This window comes from Danio rerio, chromosome 4 (genome assembly GCF_052040795.2).
Source record: "Danio rerio strain M-AB ecotype USA chromosome 4, GRCz13ab, whole genome shotgun sequence".
Lineage (NCBI taxonomy): Eukaryota > Metazoa > Chordata > Actinopteri > Cypriniformes > Danionidae > Danio > Danio rerio.
This window is the reverse complement of record NC_141024.2, coordinates 5,251,834-5,268,103: the sequence shown is the minus strand read 5'-3', so window position 1 is coordinate 5,268,103 and position 16,270 is coordinate 5,251,834. Positions and strand designations below refer to the sequence as shown.

General features: G+C 35.3%; 1 protein-coding gene across 17 annotated transcripts in view; it reads right to left on the bottom strand.

The window, feature by feature from the left end:
• ptprz1b (protein tyrosine phosphatase receptor type Z1b) overlaps nucleotides 1-16,270 on the bottom strand; it is a 93,351-nt gene that overhangs the window by 29,624 nt on the left and 47,457 nt on the right. For all 17 annotated transcript variants that reach the window (XR_015942172.1, XR_015942173.1, XR_015942174.1 and 14 more), the window contains 6 exons: nucleotides 11,909-12,088; nucleotides 9,271-9,422; nucleotides 8,191-8,286; nucleotides 7,999-8,065; nucleotides 7,754-7,911; nucleotides 2,242-2,392 (listed from right to left, as the gene is read on the bottom strand). Coding sequence is in view for 10 of the 17 variants with exons in the window: in XM_087247896.2 (XP_087104022.2) it covers nucleotides 2,242-2,392; nucleotides 7,754-7,911; nucleotides 7,999-8,065; nucleotides 8,191-8,286; nucleotides 9,271-9,422; nucleotides 11,909-12,088 (804 nt within the window). In the remaining 7 variants the exon portion in view is untranslated. The remainder of the gene's footprint in view (nucleotides 1-2,241; nucleotides 2,393-7,753; nucleotides 7,912-7,998; nucleotides 8,066-8,190; nucleotides 8,287-9,270; nucleotides 9,423-11,908; nucleotides 12,089-16,270) is intronic.

Sequence of the window (16,270 nt, the reverse complement as noted above, 5' to 3'; positions counted from 1 at the left end):
CAAAACCCCAATTGTAAAACAATCCAGCTTTAAAATGAAATGAAGAGTTTGTTAAAACAAATTATTAAAATTTTTAGATAATAATGGTAGATAAGTAGATTAAGTAATATAATAAAAAGACAAATCAATAAATAAACAATTTATCCAACCAACAAACACACAAACAGAGAGTGCATATTAGTCGCCATTGATGAACAGAGTCAGAACTCTGACATTTGCATTGCATTAATTATTATATAAATAATAAGGTCAAATTAAATGTAAACATTCTTGAAAATGTAAGAACTGTAACAATATCCGGGAATAAAGATGTGAGATTAGATGCCGTACTATGTTGTGCATATTCAAAATAAAAATACAATTGAAAAATCTGTAACGTTTAGAAAATCTGTCAAATATTCAGAAAACGATGTTTATTGATTTATTATTGATATCATTATTATTAATGATAATAATAATACACACTTTTTCAACTCATAAATCAATATAAACAACAAACAATAATGCTAAAATAATAAAAAATACTTGAAATAATAAAAACTTTTATAAAAATGTCTAATTTTCCATATTGTTTAGCTTAAAACTAATATGATACTTGATAAAAATTAATACAGATCCACATCATGATGACTCATAGCATTTTTGTCTAAGTTTTTAATATAATAAAGTGCTCATATTCAATGAGAAATCAATAAATAAGTATTAAATATATTTATATAAATATTTAATATATCATCATCATAATCACAAAACTATAATGGGGTATATGCCGAAGCATGCTAATAGGACTTTTAATTTGCCAGTAACCTGGGTTAAGGCAAAATCCGGTGCGTTTAAGGCCTGTTTTCTTTAAAAATCAGCGATCTCCACTAGCTGAGTGATATCCGATTTAAAGTGGGTCTCAGATTGTACAAGAAGCACTGCATTAAATTACATTTCCCCCGCCATATCTTTATAATCTGAGCATTTATTTTACCCCAGTATATTCAATGGAGCTTCTGAGCTAGCCTGCCGATTCTGACGGGCGCGTGCGAGTAAACAGCTTTTTGTCTCGTTTTACGCTTGAGCAACTAAATAAATGCTAAAGTTTATTTAACTGAATGTATTTTAATGACATTACAACATCGATGCTGTGTAAGGAACCGTATAAAATGGAAAAAAGTTCACAATAAAAGGTCACCGGAAGTGTATCAGCATGGGAACAGCACTAGCTCGACATATTCCCTATTAAGCAACAAGATGGTACAAAATGAACAGTAAAAAGATCATTAATATACAGAAACATTATTTCAGTGTGTCTACTACCAAAAAGTCATGTTTAATTCATTGTGTTGCATTGGTTTTTTTTTTGTAATTAATTTAAAATTTCTGAGTTAAACTGACTTCAACACCCATTTGCTAAATTGTGATTATTTAAGAGCCTGAGAGAACACGATTATTGGAAAACAGCATGTCCTGCTTTATTTTTTAATAAGGCGCCGTAACTTCAGCCGAACAGCAACAACTCAGAAAATAGCTTCTAAATCAACTCGGTCTGAAAGAGAATTGCTGCATTTGTTTTCCTGGAGAAGTGCCAAAGTGAGGTTTCCTAGCAACACACACTGACTGCCGGGACTTTAAAGAGCGTAGCGCATGTGTGTGCATGGTCAGAGGAGGAGAAGCAGCGTACTAACTCTGCATCTGACCTACAGAGCTGACCTCTCACTCATTATTGCATGCTATTCATGGGTGTTTCTGAGTGTCTAGGCTGTGCATTGTGTGTTTGGATGATGTGTGATTGTGCAGTACGTAGATGTGTGTGCAGCATGTGTTTAGTTTGTGCAGAATATGTGTAAGTGTGTAGAATGAATGAACAAGTATGCAGTATATGTGCGAGTTTGCATGTAATATGCGTTAGTGTGCAGTATGCATTCTGTGTACGTGGTGCAGTATTTGTGTGTAGTATGTGGATGTAGTGTGTTTTAGTCTTCATAACAGAGCTGATATATGTGTGTGTGTTTAATGTATTATGTGTATGTAGTATTTGTGATTGCTTAGATTGTATGAGTGTGTTAGTATGTATACATGTGTAGTGTAGTGTTCAGTATGTGCATTGAAAAGGATGTGTAAGTGTAGTATGTAGTATGCATGGTAAGTAGAATGCGTTATGTATAGTATGTAGCATGTTAGGGGGGATTATGCAATGTAGTTTGTGCAAGTGTGTGTCATGTAGGAGTGTGTGTGAGTGTGTAGTATGCATACTGGGTGCAGGGACTTCCTCTGTGCCTGTGTAGGATGAGAACACTTGTCCCATGAACTGCTGCTGTTGTTCTCTGTAGTTGTTCTGCAGGTAGTCGGTCAGCATGGCGTATCCGGCCTGCTGCATGGTCATCACTTCACAGAACACCTCCAGCTACACACACACATACACACAAACAAACACACAAAAACAAATCAGACCACAATCCACGATCCACTCAATCATTTCATATGTAGTTAGCATGCATAAATGTGTCGTATGTGTGTTGTACAGCACATGTAAGTAGTACGTATGAATGTGTAGTATGCATTGCGATTAGATTGTATGATGAATGGAGCTTGTTAGGGTGCACTTATGTAGTATGTGTGCAATTTGTGCAAATGTGTATTATGTATATATATCCAAGTATATATTTTTTTATACGAATCAATGAATCTTAAATATGTAAAAAAAGATAAACTAAAAATGTAAATATGGTAAAGCTTAAAAACTTATGTGATGCTAATATTTTTAAATAAAACATGAAAGTGAAACTAAACTAAATTAAAGTTTTAATGAAAATAAAACAGAAGTAATGGTTTTTAAAGGTACCGCTGGGACTCTTCTATTCAATTTGGGTTTGTTAGCTTAGCATACCAAGCCTACAGTCACAAATTTGGAGCTGAAATTTGACTCAGATTTGAAATCTGACAATCAGGTTAAAGCGGTAGTTAAATCAAGCTTCTTTTATTGAAGAGGATTAGCAAAAATAAAGCAATATATACCAAAACAACCGTTTGAAATCATGCTTTTGTGACCACTAAGTTAGATTACTGTAATGCACTGTATGTGTGGAGTAGCAGGTCAGCTGTTGGTGTTTGCAAATGGTGGAAAATACTGCAGCTTGACTATTAACTAGTACTCGCAAATAGGACCACATTTCCCCTATATTAGCTTGGCTTCATTGGTTGCCAATTAATTTTAGAATACAGTTTGAGATATTGTTTTTAAATCTCTAAATGGTCTTGCTACACCTTATATCTCTCTGATACACCCCTATAAGCCCACTCATTCTCTCAGGTGAGCTGATCAGCTGCTCGTGATTGTCCCAAAAACAAAGCGTAAGCTTAGAGGGGATTGTGCTTTCACTGTGGCAAGTCCTAGACTTTAGAATAATTTGCTTCTGAAAAAAATTATTCAAAGATGATTCCTTGGATTTACTAATTTTTTTTTTTTTTACGTTAAGTGGTTGTTAACAATTTATCTGGGCTAAATTTAAACAAACAAATTAAGTTGAACATTATTAAATTTAATTTGTTTGTTTAAATTTAACACAAATAATTTGTTTGCAACAGCTCAGCATGCAACACTGCATTCAAGTCTTCTCCGAAAACGCATTTGCTTCTGTTGGCATTTGACACCTGATCTTAATACCTGGTTATTTTAATTTGTGCGGCTTTTTTGGGTAGTTTAGCTATATTTTATCATGCATTTTATAGACTATTATGCTTATTTTGTTGTATATTTTCTGAACAGCACTTTGGCTCACTTCTGTGTTTTTAAAGTGCTAAATGAAGTTTGACTTGACTTAAAATAAATTATATATTAATTTTTATAAAACAAATAAGATCACACATCAGAATTATATTTACAAAAATAATGAGACATGCAGAGCAATTCATTTTAAAATAATTTGAGTAATTAAAAATAATAAATAAAACATTTTTAATGGCACCACCGTGATGCCCACCAAAAATATGTTTTAATTATTATTTTTAATTACCCAAGTAGCATGATCGCCTCACAGCAAGGCGGCCGCTGGTTCAAGCCTCGGCTGCGGCAGTTAGCATTTCTGTGTGGAGTTTGCATGTTCTCCCGTTGTTTACATGGGTTTTCTCCGGGTGCTCCGGTTTCCCCCACAATCCCAAAGGCATGTGGTGCAGGTGAATTGGGTAAACTAAAATTGTCCGTAGTGAACGTGTGTGAATGAGTGTGTATGAATGTTTCCCAGTCATGGGTTGCAGCTGGAAGGCCATCTGCTGTTTAAAACATATGCTGGATAAGTTGGCGGTTCATTCCGCTGTGGTGACCCCAGATAATTAAGGCACTAAGCTAAAAAGCAAATGAATAAACACATTTTTTGGTCACACTTTATAATAAGTATTCATTAATAATTGTTTTTAATGTGTTTATGGATATGAACCAACAATGAACAATACTTATACAGTATTTTTTTATGATTAAATCCCAAAGTTATGCTTGTTAGACAAAGATAATACTCTACAAGAACTATCAATGAATGTTTTCCGTTAACTAACATTAATAAAGATTAATACTGAAATTTATGTATTGTCCATTTACTGGTTCATAACCTTAACTAATACTGTGCAAACTTAAAGTGTGACCCGTTTTGCTCATGCGTGAATAAACATATGGGAACCAAGTATCACTAAAAAATTAGTTAAGATGTACTATTTATATTGGCTGTGTTTAAACGTAACCTTAATAAATGCATGTGAAAAGCTTTAGATGCACAAATGAATTTTTGCAGTAATGAGATAATAATGCAAAACACTGAGCCAGCGCTAAACATTCATCACCTGCACTCAGCATGCCTGAGTTGCACACATCAAACTTTCAAGCTCAAGAAACAGACTGTGCTTTAAAGTGGATCAAACTTGAGTGGAAAGAAAAAAATAACGACGCAACCACACGACAGAAAAAAACTCCTACTTGCTTCTTAAAAGTGAGCTTTAAAGTACAGCTGGATGAGAGGAGCAAAAAGTTGTGTCCCGGCGCTCAGGGCTTTTCTCTGATCCACGCGTCAGGCTGTGGCCAGCTGAAATATTAATGCACAGCCTCCGTTTGCTCAAGAATAGCTCGAAGAGGCTGTCAGGGATAAACTTAACACGGTTCATTTTTAGGAGAGGGGTTTTTCAGTCTTCCACAAAGACACACAATAGTGCCTGCGGCTGCAGTATGGTCAGACCCATCTTAAAAAGATAACTCAAACTTTATTCAGACAAATAACTCTCCTCAAAAAAGTGCCCATTAAATAATGGTTGGGTTATGAGATGTAATAAGATGTAATAACTCTATTTATTTTGTTGAGAACACTGGTTATTAAATACAAACTATTTAATCAATTGTAGGGTGACCATACGTCCTCTTCTTCCTGAATTTCTTTTGGGACTAAAATAGTCCAGCCGAAATTTGTATATTTTTTAAAACGTCAGAGGTTTGGCTTTTGCTTTATATAGTTGTCATTAATTGTTTGCGTTTTTGCATTACTTTTACCGTTCTCTTTGGCCCAAGCCTTGTTGGACGCCACCATTGGTCATAAATTTACATATGTAAACATATATATATATATATACACATATATATATATATATATATATATATATATATATATATATATATATATATATATATATATATATATACATATACATATATATATATATATATATATATATATATATATATATATATATATATACATACAGTTGAAGTCAGAATTATTAGCCCCCTTCTTTTTTTTTTTCTTCTTTTTACAATATTTTCCAAATGATGTTTAACAGAGCAAGGAAATTTTCACAGTATGTCTGATAATATTTTTTTCTTCTGGAGAAAGTCTTATTTGTTTTATTTCGGCTAGAATAAAAGCAGTTTTTAATTTTTTAAACACAATTTAGGGACAAAATTATTAGCCCCTTTAAGCTATATTTTTTCTCGATAATCTACAGAACAAACCATCATTATACAATAGCATGCCTAATCACCCTTACCTGCCTAGGTAACCTAATTAACCCAGTTAAGCCTTTAAATGTCACTTCAAGCTGTAGAAGTGTCTTGAAAAATATCTAGTAAAATATTGTTTACAGTCATCATGGCAAAGATAAAATAAATCAGTTATTATAGATGAGTTATTAAAACTATTATGTTTAAAATTGTGTTGAAAAAATTTGCTCTCTGTTAAACAGAAATTGGGGAAAAAATAAAAAAGCGGTCTAAAAATTCAGGGGGGCTAATAATTCTGACTTCAACTGTATATATATATATGTGTATACAGTGTGTGTGTATATACAGCAGGGGAAATAAGTATTGAACATGTCTTAAGAGTATTATTTCTAAACGAGCTATTGACATGGAATGCCAATGACCTCCTCTCATATGGAGAATAAAGTTGTATGCATTGCTCAGGTGTGAGTACAACTCTTGATCTGTTATACTCGTTCATCAAATGTGAGCTTTAATTAGTATTTTCTATTGGTTTTGAGTCAGGTGATTGGCTGGGCCATTCTACAGCTTGAATTTTTTTTCTCTGAATGCATTTGAAAGTTTCCTTGGCTGTGTTTTGGATCACTGTCTTGCTGAAATGTCCACCCTGGTTTCATCTTCATCATCCTGCTAATGTAGATGTTGGACTGAAGCTAATACTAATATTCATTTACACGGAGGAAGAGCAGAGGGTTACTGAATAACAGAGATTTCAGCTGCTGTCTGGGTTTTCACTGCCTTTCTACACCTTCCTTTCTTCATGTGTTCAATACTTTTTACCTGTGCCATTTAATTTTATCATATGCCTACCTTCATTTGTAAACTAATTAGATTTGTTACCTTTTCATATGTGGATTTCTATGGTTGTTAAAAACATCTGGGGAGAAATTCAAGTCAAAAGCACCTTTAGAAATAAAGGTGACATGTTCAATACTTGTTTTCCCCTCTGTAGCTTGTAAAGAACACAGTTTTTTGTGTGTCTCTTTAAATGCAAATGAGCTGATGTTTTCCCAAAGAGGGCGGAGCCTTTACATGCAATTCTGACACAAGAAAACAAACAAATATCATGCAACCAAAATGTCTGAAATGACCAGTAGTGGATTAAAGGCTTACATGATCCGGAGAGGAAGAGGTTACAAGTTCTAGATGCACAAGGGCATTTCTGAAATATTACTGGAGAATAAAATCTAAATTTCACATTTTTCATATGCTTGCATAAACATGTTCACCAAAAAGAACAACATCAAACACATTGGTTGTGATATTTCATGGTTTTTGGATTGATTGTATTTCACTTTAGATCACTTAAACACACAGAAAATGTCAATTCTTCACAAGACGCCCGATTTCTTATAGAATTAAATGTAGAAAATAAAAAACATCTTTATAAATATGTTTTCTGAGAAATATGATGAGGTGCTCAATAATTTTCCATGCTGTATATTTGTAATGCCACTTTTAAAATAGTTATGTTTGATATAAATGTAATTAATTAATTAATAACCTAGCTTTATCATTTTTATAAACAACATAGGACAGGTTTTGAAACGGGTGCTGTAGAAAAAGTGGGCGGGTACTAACAAGCAAACCCTCCAATCAATTCTCTGTGTTCAAAATCAAGCCCCGCCCTACATTTTTGCTAATCTAAGGAGTCATCTCATGCTTCATAATAGGGAAGATTAGTTGAAATAAAAGGGATTGCAATTTCTGCTTCATGCTGACATGAATAGTAATCTGTGTATACATCCTGACCTGGGTTTCAGAGATGCCCACAGTGTTTTTAAACACGATCCACTCCACATTTTCGGAGCAGGGCGGTGCAGTGAGCGATCCGTTGTACATGAAGTATTTTTCAGTGTTTTCTGGAAGCAAAGCCAGCAGAGAAAACTCCTCCACAGCGCTGCTTTTACCTTAACATCAAATACAAGCGTGTTATCAGAATTATGCAGATCAATTCTGAATAATGCAAATAATATGTTGGAAAAATGAGGGCATACCAAATCTGCTCACGTTATTCACCCCTTCAATGATGGCTGCGTAGTCCTGGTTGTCTTCAATGCTGGCCTGAGAAGCAGACCGTGCTCGGGTTATTATGATAGAAAGGTTGCAGATATGCATGGTGTGACTTTATATGAGTTAATATACAGGTGTGCTTGTGCTTATTGTTCACAGGATGATGAAAATGTCACCTCGAAAAGGACAGCCACAGCAGCGATCTTTCCTCCGCTGCTCATCGCCTCGTCTATGGATTCAAACTCCAAATCATCAAAACAATAAATCTGCATCTAAGAGAGAGAAAGAGAGACAGAGGGAGGCAGATAACTCACTTCCATCCATTTCATTTACAGCTGAAATCGGCTTAAAGCTAACATTTAAGTGCATTGACAGAATTTATTCCTGTGCTAAAATGATTATATATGCAGAGTATTTGTGTATGTGTTTGTAAAGCTAGATTAAACAATAGATAGAATGATGGATGGCTGGATAGACAGACGAACGTACGTACAGACAGATAGATAGATAGAAAATGAATGGATGAATGGATGGATAAATAGGTAAATAGACAGACGGACGAACGGACGGACGACAGACAGACAGACAGACAGACAGCTAGATAGATAGATAGATAGATAGATAGATAGATAGATAGATAGATAGATAGATAGATAGATAGATAGATAGATAGATAGATAGATAGATAGATAGATAGATAGATAGATAGATAGATAGATAGATAGATAGATAGGAAAATAAATGGATGGATGGATGGATGGATGGATGGATGGATGGATGAATGGATGGATGGATGGATGGATGGATAGATGGATGGATATGGATGTGCTTTTCTTTATGTACTCAGTATTTGGAAAGTATGTTTTTGATCATCTTTAGAGAGAGATCAACTGACTATTTATTTATTATTATTATTTTTGTTTATTTGTTTTTTTTACAATAAAATCTTCTCATTCATCCATTCATTTATTCATTCAATCATTCCTACTGAATTATGTTTTTATTTATTTTTTCATTATTCTCCTTTATACAATAAGCATTTATAGTATATTAATACAATAAGCATTTATAGTAGCATTACATTCAAACATTAACAAAGGTTTATTTCCAACATCATATTGTATTTTTGTTATGTCCTTTCTACAGTACAGAATACTGGTTAACTGATGAATACATCACATTATGATAAAAAAGTCTAAATAACTGTGAATCTTCAGTCTGAAAGAGTAGTGATTTAATCGTGTGCTGAACTTTACCTCCAGGGGGAACCTGTTGCCATTCAGGCTGTGTTCTGATCCGTCTGAAGTGGCGTTACATCTGCCCCAGTGGAACGTGATCCGGCCCACTTTAAACCTGGATCTGAGCCCACCTCCACTTATGAAGTACTCACTGTTCAGACCAATCACCACTAGAAAACATCACACACACACACACAGACACACACAGAGGCACACGTACATACAAACATAGCCACACGCATACAGAGAGACACACAGACAAACGTGCATACATACACAAACACACACACAGACACAAACATGCACACATACATATGCACACAATTACACACAGACACATACAGACACACACATATGGATGCACACGCAAATGCAAACAGACACACACACACATATAGAGACACACACAAACATGCATGCATGCACACAAACATATGCATGCACAAGCACACATACAAATAAAGACACACACACACACACACACACACACACACACACACACACACACACACACACACACACAATCACACAGAAACAAATGCACACAGACACACATGCATGCACACACACAAGCACACATGCACAAATATACACGCACACAGACACACATAAACATGCACACAGACACACACATATGCACACACACAAAAAACACATGCACATACACACAGACATAAACATGCACACACAAACATACACACACACGCACGCGCACACACACACACACACACACACAAGCTTAATGACCACATTAACATGTGCAATTGTGTTCCTGCCTCAAAGCTTAATTGCTCATCTTTCATCCTTCATCTCTTCACCTTGATAACAGATTCATCTTACGCTCTGCCTTTTGTGCCGGAATAATCCGCCATTCTCACAAAGTCAAAAGGTTTAGTTTTAATAAAACCACGTAAAGGCGAGCAGCTGCCATTCACAGCTAGCAGAACAGAAACCATCATCATTTCAGTAGATTTTCATTCTCCAGCGCCTCCATTAGTCTGCCAGCGATTAATCTCAGCTTGTAATTGTATTCATCTGAGGACGAGGCTCCCGAGAGTTAATACATCTGTATAATTTCACTGAGTGCCGTTTTAGGAGAGTGAATTCAAATGCCAGACACGTTTTATCCACAACTCATCACAATCGAACAATTAAAGAACACCGTGTTTTGGTGAACGTGCGATTCAGAGAACAAAAATACAGTCAAAATTGATTGTGTTAATGCTGCTGTTAAGTGATGAATCTGCTCATTCTGAATGTCCACTCAGTCTTCAATTCAGAGTTTATTTTGTGATGGAGATTGCTAGAAAGGGGTTGCATGGTGGCTTAGTGGTTAGGACTGTCCTCTCACAGCAAGATCGTTGCTAGATTGAGTCGCGGCTGGGCCAGTTGGCATTTCTATGTGGAGTTTGCATGTTCTCCCCGTGTTGGCGTGGGTTTCCTCTGGCTACTCCGTTTCCGACAGTCCAAACACATGATCTATAGAGGAATTGAATAAACTAAATTGGCCATAGTGTATGTGGGTAAATGTGAGAGTGTATGGGTGTTTCCCAAGACTGGGTTGAAGCTGGAAGGGCAGCCACTGCGTAAAACATCCTGGATAAGTTAATATTATATGATAACAATATGACAACAGTATGTAAAATGACTATTTATGTGGAAAAATCTCTCTAAATCTTAAGATTTCTCTGCCATGAATTTGTTTTTCCTTGATGCTGCTGTTGTTATTTGAAGGGCAGCCACTGCGTAAAACATCCTGGATAAATTGGTGATTTATTCCGCTGTTGCGACCCCTGATAAATAAAGGGACTAAGCTGGAGGAAAATTAATGATTGAATGAGACTGTTCGGAGCTCAAACTAGTGACCTTATTGCTTTGAGGCGACAGCTAACCATTGAGCCACAATGCCACCAAATTGAGATTCATACATCAAATAAATAAATTGGCTTTGCATTGACGTATGGTTTGTTATGACGTCTATGAAATCTGAGGTTGCAAAATAATCAAAATACTAAGAAAATAAGCATTAAAGCTGTTTAAATTAGGTGTTTAGTAATGCATATTAATAATAATAAGTGTTGATACAATTCCAGTAGGACATTTACTAAATATTTTAATGAAACATCACCTTTACTTAATATTCTAATGAATTTTTATATAAAAGAAAAATCTATCATTTTAACCCAGGGGTGGGCAATTCATTTTAAGGGGCCACAGTAGACTCTAGGGCAGTTTTAGAGGGCCAGACCAATACAGATCATTTGTATTAAAACAACATTCATTAAATACTCTAAAGTTATAAAAAAGGACCAATGTTACACAAACAAAGTATTTGAAAGATCAGCATCAAAATATCTATCCCATACAAATGCCATGGGGTTGTTAGCTTGATTGCTTCACCTTAGTTAATTCATATTTGTTTATGGTAAGACTTTATTTTGATGGTCCCTATTGGACATTTTTGTTAAATAAAAGTTGCATTGAAACTACGTGCCAATTACTTCTCATTTGAATATTAATTGACTGTCTGCTTAATATCTGCTGAAACTGTTCCTGCAACGCATTTAACTGACTATAAGAAACTTTGCATGTACATGTCAACTTTGAGTGTACTGAAGTTTAGTGAATGTTTGCTAATATCTGGGAAGTTTCACACCTGTTTTGCCGTCATTAGTGATGGTGGTTGAATCAGTGGTTGGTTGTTCCCAGTTCTCCAGCTGCAGGTTCTGGTACTGAAGCCTGACCTGAGTGAACTCCTCACTGATGTCAATGGGAGACTGCCTGGCATTGCCACACACTGGATACTTCTTTACCCAGTGCTTCTGGTTCAGGGCTCCTGTGAAGAACAGAGGGTAAGCAAATCAAGTAAGTAGAAATTAATGCAACCAAAATCAAGATCAGGTAAAAATCGTCTCAGGTAAATTGGCTATAGTGTATGAGTGAGCATGTTTCTCCGTACTGGGTTGTGGCTGGAGGGGCATCCACTATGTAAAACATATGCAATTGAAGTTGGTGGTTCATTCCTCAGTGGAATAAATAAGGGACTAAGCCAAAGAAAAATGAATGAATGAATGAATTTAGATACATTTTTTGCTAAATCTAAACAAACATCAAAAATTCTTTTTATTTTGATTGCCTTTGATATTTCTTGTTATTTAAAAAGTCCTACAAAGTGACAGTATTGCATTTTAATTATTATTAATAATTTGTATAATGTTAATACTATATTCTTAAAATCCTATGTTCTTAAATAATAATGTAGACCGACTATATAGAATATAGAATTATTAAAAATATAATTTTGTTGTTGTTATTATATTATAAACATTATTATTATTATTATCATTATTATTATTATTATTATTATTATTATTACTATTATTATAAGCATTGTCATAATTTTTATGATTATACACATAATGATAATAATAATAATAATAATGTTTTTAAACATAAAAATTATTATTAAATATTAATAAATATAATAAATGTAATAAATATTATTGTCATCAATATTATTATAAATATTATCATTATTATTATTATTATTATTATAAACATGGTCATAATCAACATTATTATAAAAAAATTTAAAAAATAATTATAAATGATTAATAAATAATTACTTTAAAAATGGTGCAACTACGCATGAAGAGATCCATTAAAACATTACAATTTCTGTCTATTTTTATTGCCTCTATATTTTTATATTATTTAAAATGTCCAACAGAGTATTCATGTGAATCATTGAACAATTCTAATATCATTTTAAAAATCAAACATTTTTAAATAATAAGGTAATGTAAACTTTATATACACTGCTTATTTAAAAATGTAATGATTATTATTATTATTATCATTATTATTGTTATAATAATAATAATAATAATAATAATAATAATAATAATAATTATTATTATTATTAAAAATAATGACAATAATAATAATAATAATAATAATAATAATAATAATAATAATAATAAACATTACTGTCATTCTTATGATTTAAATAAACTATGGAAATACATGTGCAGACCTGTCTAAAAGTCATAATATTTGCACATATCCTATTTATTCAAAAACTACAGTAAGTGAGGGATTTTGCATATCAAATACCCTTTTTCTTTAAATGTTAATAATGCATGAAAAGTGCACTATATAAGATAAAGATATAAAGAGCCCAAAAGTTCATATTTTATTAAAGTACATGCTATAGATCTTTCCTATTGATGCGCAAATTTTCTGACACATTTGGGTCTAATTCAAGTTTCAACAGTTGCCAGATCCGGCCCATAATTTCCTGTTCTCTCCATAGCAAAAAGGCCAGAAAATGTAGAGCACGGGCATATGGCAGAGTAATGAAGCACATGGTATGGCATATGAAGAGTCTGTGCTGATCTGAGCAGAATAAAGTCTCTTGCAGTGGTGCTGAACATAAACCAAACACTGTGATATCTTTCACACTGACTTCAGCAGATGGCAGCGGGTCACACATCACTGAACAAGCACATCAAATAAACACCAACACTAAACCGCACACACATAAACACAGATGATTAAAAGCGTCCCCGAGGAAGCCTCTTTAACTACATGATGAAACGTTAGATCTGTATTAGCAGCGCTAACGTTCCCCGACAGGACAATTAGTGCGCCTGTTATTTTCACTTTCACCTCTCGGGCGGTAATTCTTCACCCGCTAAAGCTACAACATAATCAGAGGCTCCTATTGTGCCATTGGAGAAGATGTAATGTGTGCCGGCAGCTGGCTCTCTGCAACTCTCACATGGCTGCCCACTCAAGCTAAGCAGGACTGCGCCCGGTCAGTACGTGAGACCAGCAGGGGGCACTCAACCTGCGGTCTGTGTGGGTTCTAATGCCCCAGTATACTGCTCTATACTGCTCAGTGAGCGCAGTCTTTCGGATGAGACGTTAACCGAGGTCATGACTCTCTATGGTCATGAAAAAAGACAGACACACACACACAGACAGACAGAGAGAGAGAGAGATAACACAAACACATTTATTAATGTGGCACTATTACAGACAATCTTACATGCGTTTACGCACACACACATGATAACACGAACACACACTCGTGATAACAAAGACACATTTACTAATGTGCCACTATTACAGATGCGTTTACAGACACACAAGTGCTAACACGGACACACACACAATAACACAGACACACATAACTAACACAGACACACACACACTCGTGATAACACAGACAAATTTACTAATGTGCCACTATTACAAATGCATTTACAGACACACACGATAACGCAGACACACACGATAGCAGACACACACACACACACACTTTTGATAACACAGACACATTCATTAACGTGCCACTATTACAGATGCGTTTACAGACACACAAGTGCTAACACAGACACACACGATAACAGACACACACAGTGAATGCAGACACACACACACACTTGTGAAACACAGACACATTTACTAACGTGCCACTATTACAGACAGACACTATTACAGATGCGTTTACAGACACACACATAATAGCACACACACAAACCATAACGCAGACTCACACACTCATGATAACACAGACACATTTACTAATGTGGCACTGTTACAGATGCGTTTACAGACACACAAATGCTAACACGGACACACACATAATAACACAGACACACACAGCTAACACAAACACACACACACACGTGATAACACAGACACATATACCAATGTGCCACTATTACAGATGCGTTTACAGACACACACGATAACAGACACACACACACACTTGTGATAACACAGACACATTTATTAATGTGCCACTATTACAGATGCGTTTACAAACACACAAGTGCTAACACGGACACACACATGATAACACAGACACACACACTCGTCATAACACAGACACATATACCAATGTGCCACTATTACAGATGCGTTTACAGACACACACGATAACAGACACACACAGCGAACGCAGACACACACTTGTGATAACACAGACACATTTACTAATGTGCCATTATTACAGACACTATTTCAGATGCGTTTACAGAAACACACGATAACACAGACACACACACACGATAACCCGGACACACACACTCGTGATAACACAGACACATATACCAATGTGGCACTATTACAGATGCGTTTACAGACATGCACATGATAACATGGACACACAAACAAAATAACATAGACACACACACCTAATGCAGACACACACACACACACACACACACACACACACACACACACATGATAACACAGACACATTTATTAATGTGCCACTATTACAGATGCGTTTACAGACACACAAGTGCTAACACAGACACAAACATGATAACACAGACACACATACATCTAACACAAACACAGACACACACACACTTGTGATAACACAGACACATTTATTAATGTGCCACTATTACAGATGCGTTTACAGACACACACGATAATACGGACACACACACACGATAACATGGACACACACACTCGTGATAACACAGACACATATACCAATGTGCCACTATTACAGACACCATTACAGATGCGTTTACAGACACACACGATAACAGACACACACAGCTAACGCAAACACACACACACACACACACATTAACTAATGTGCCACTATTACAGATGCGTTTACAGACACACAAGTGCTAACACGGACACACACATGATAAAACAGACACACACAGCTAACACAAACACACACACACACACACACAAACACACACACTCGTGATAACAGACACATTTACTAATGTGCCACTATTACAGACACTATTACAGACGCACTTACAGACACACACACGATAACACAGACACACACACTTGTGATAACAGACACATTTACTAATGTGGCACTATTACAGACACTATTACAGACGCACTTTCAGACACACACACGATAACACAGACACACACACTTGTGATGACACAGACACATTTACTAATGTGGCACTATTACAGATGCATTTACAGACACACACACGATAACAGACACACACAGCGA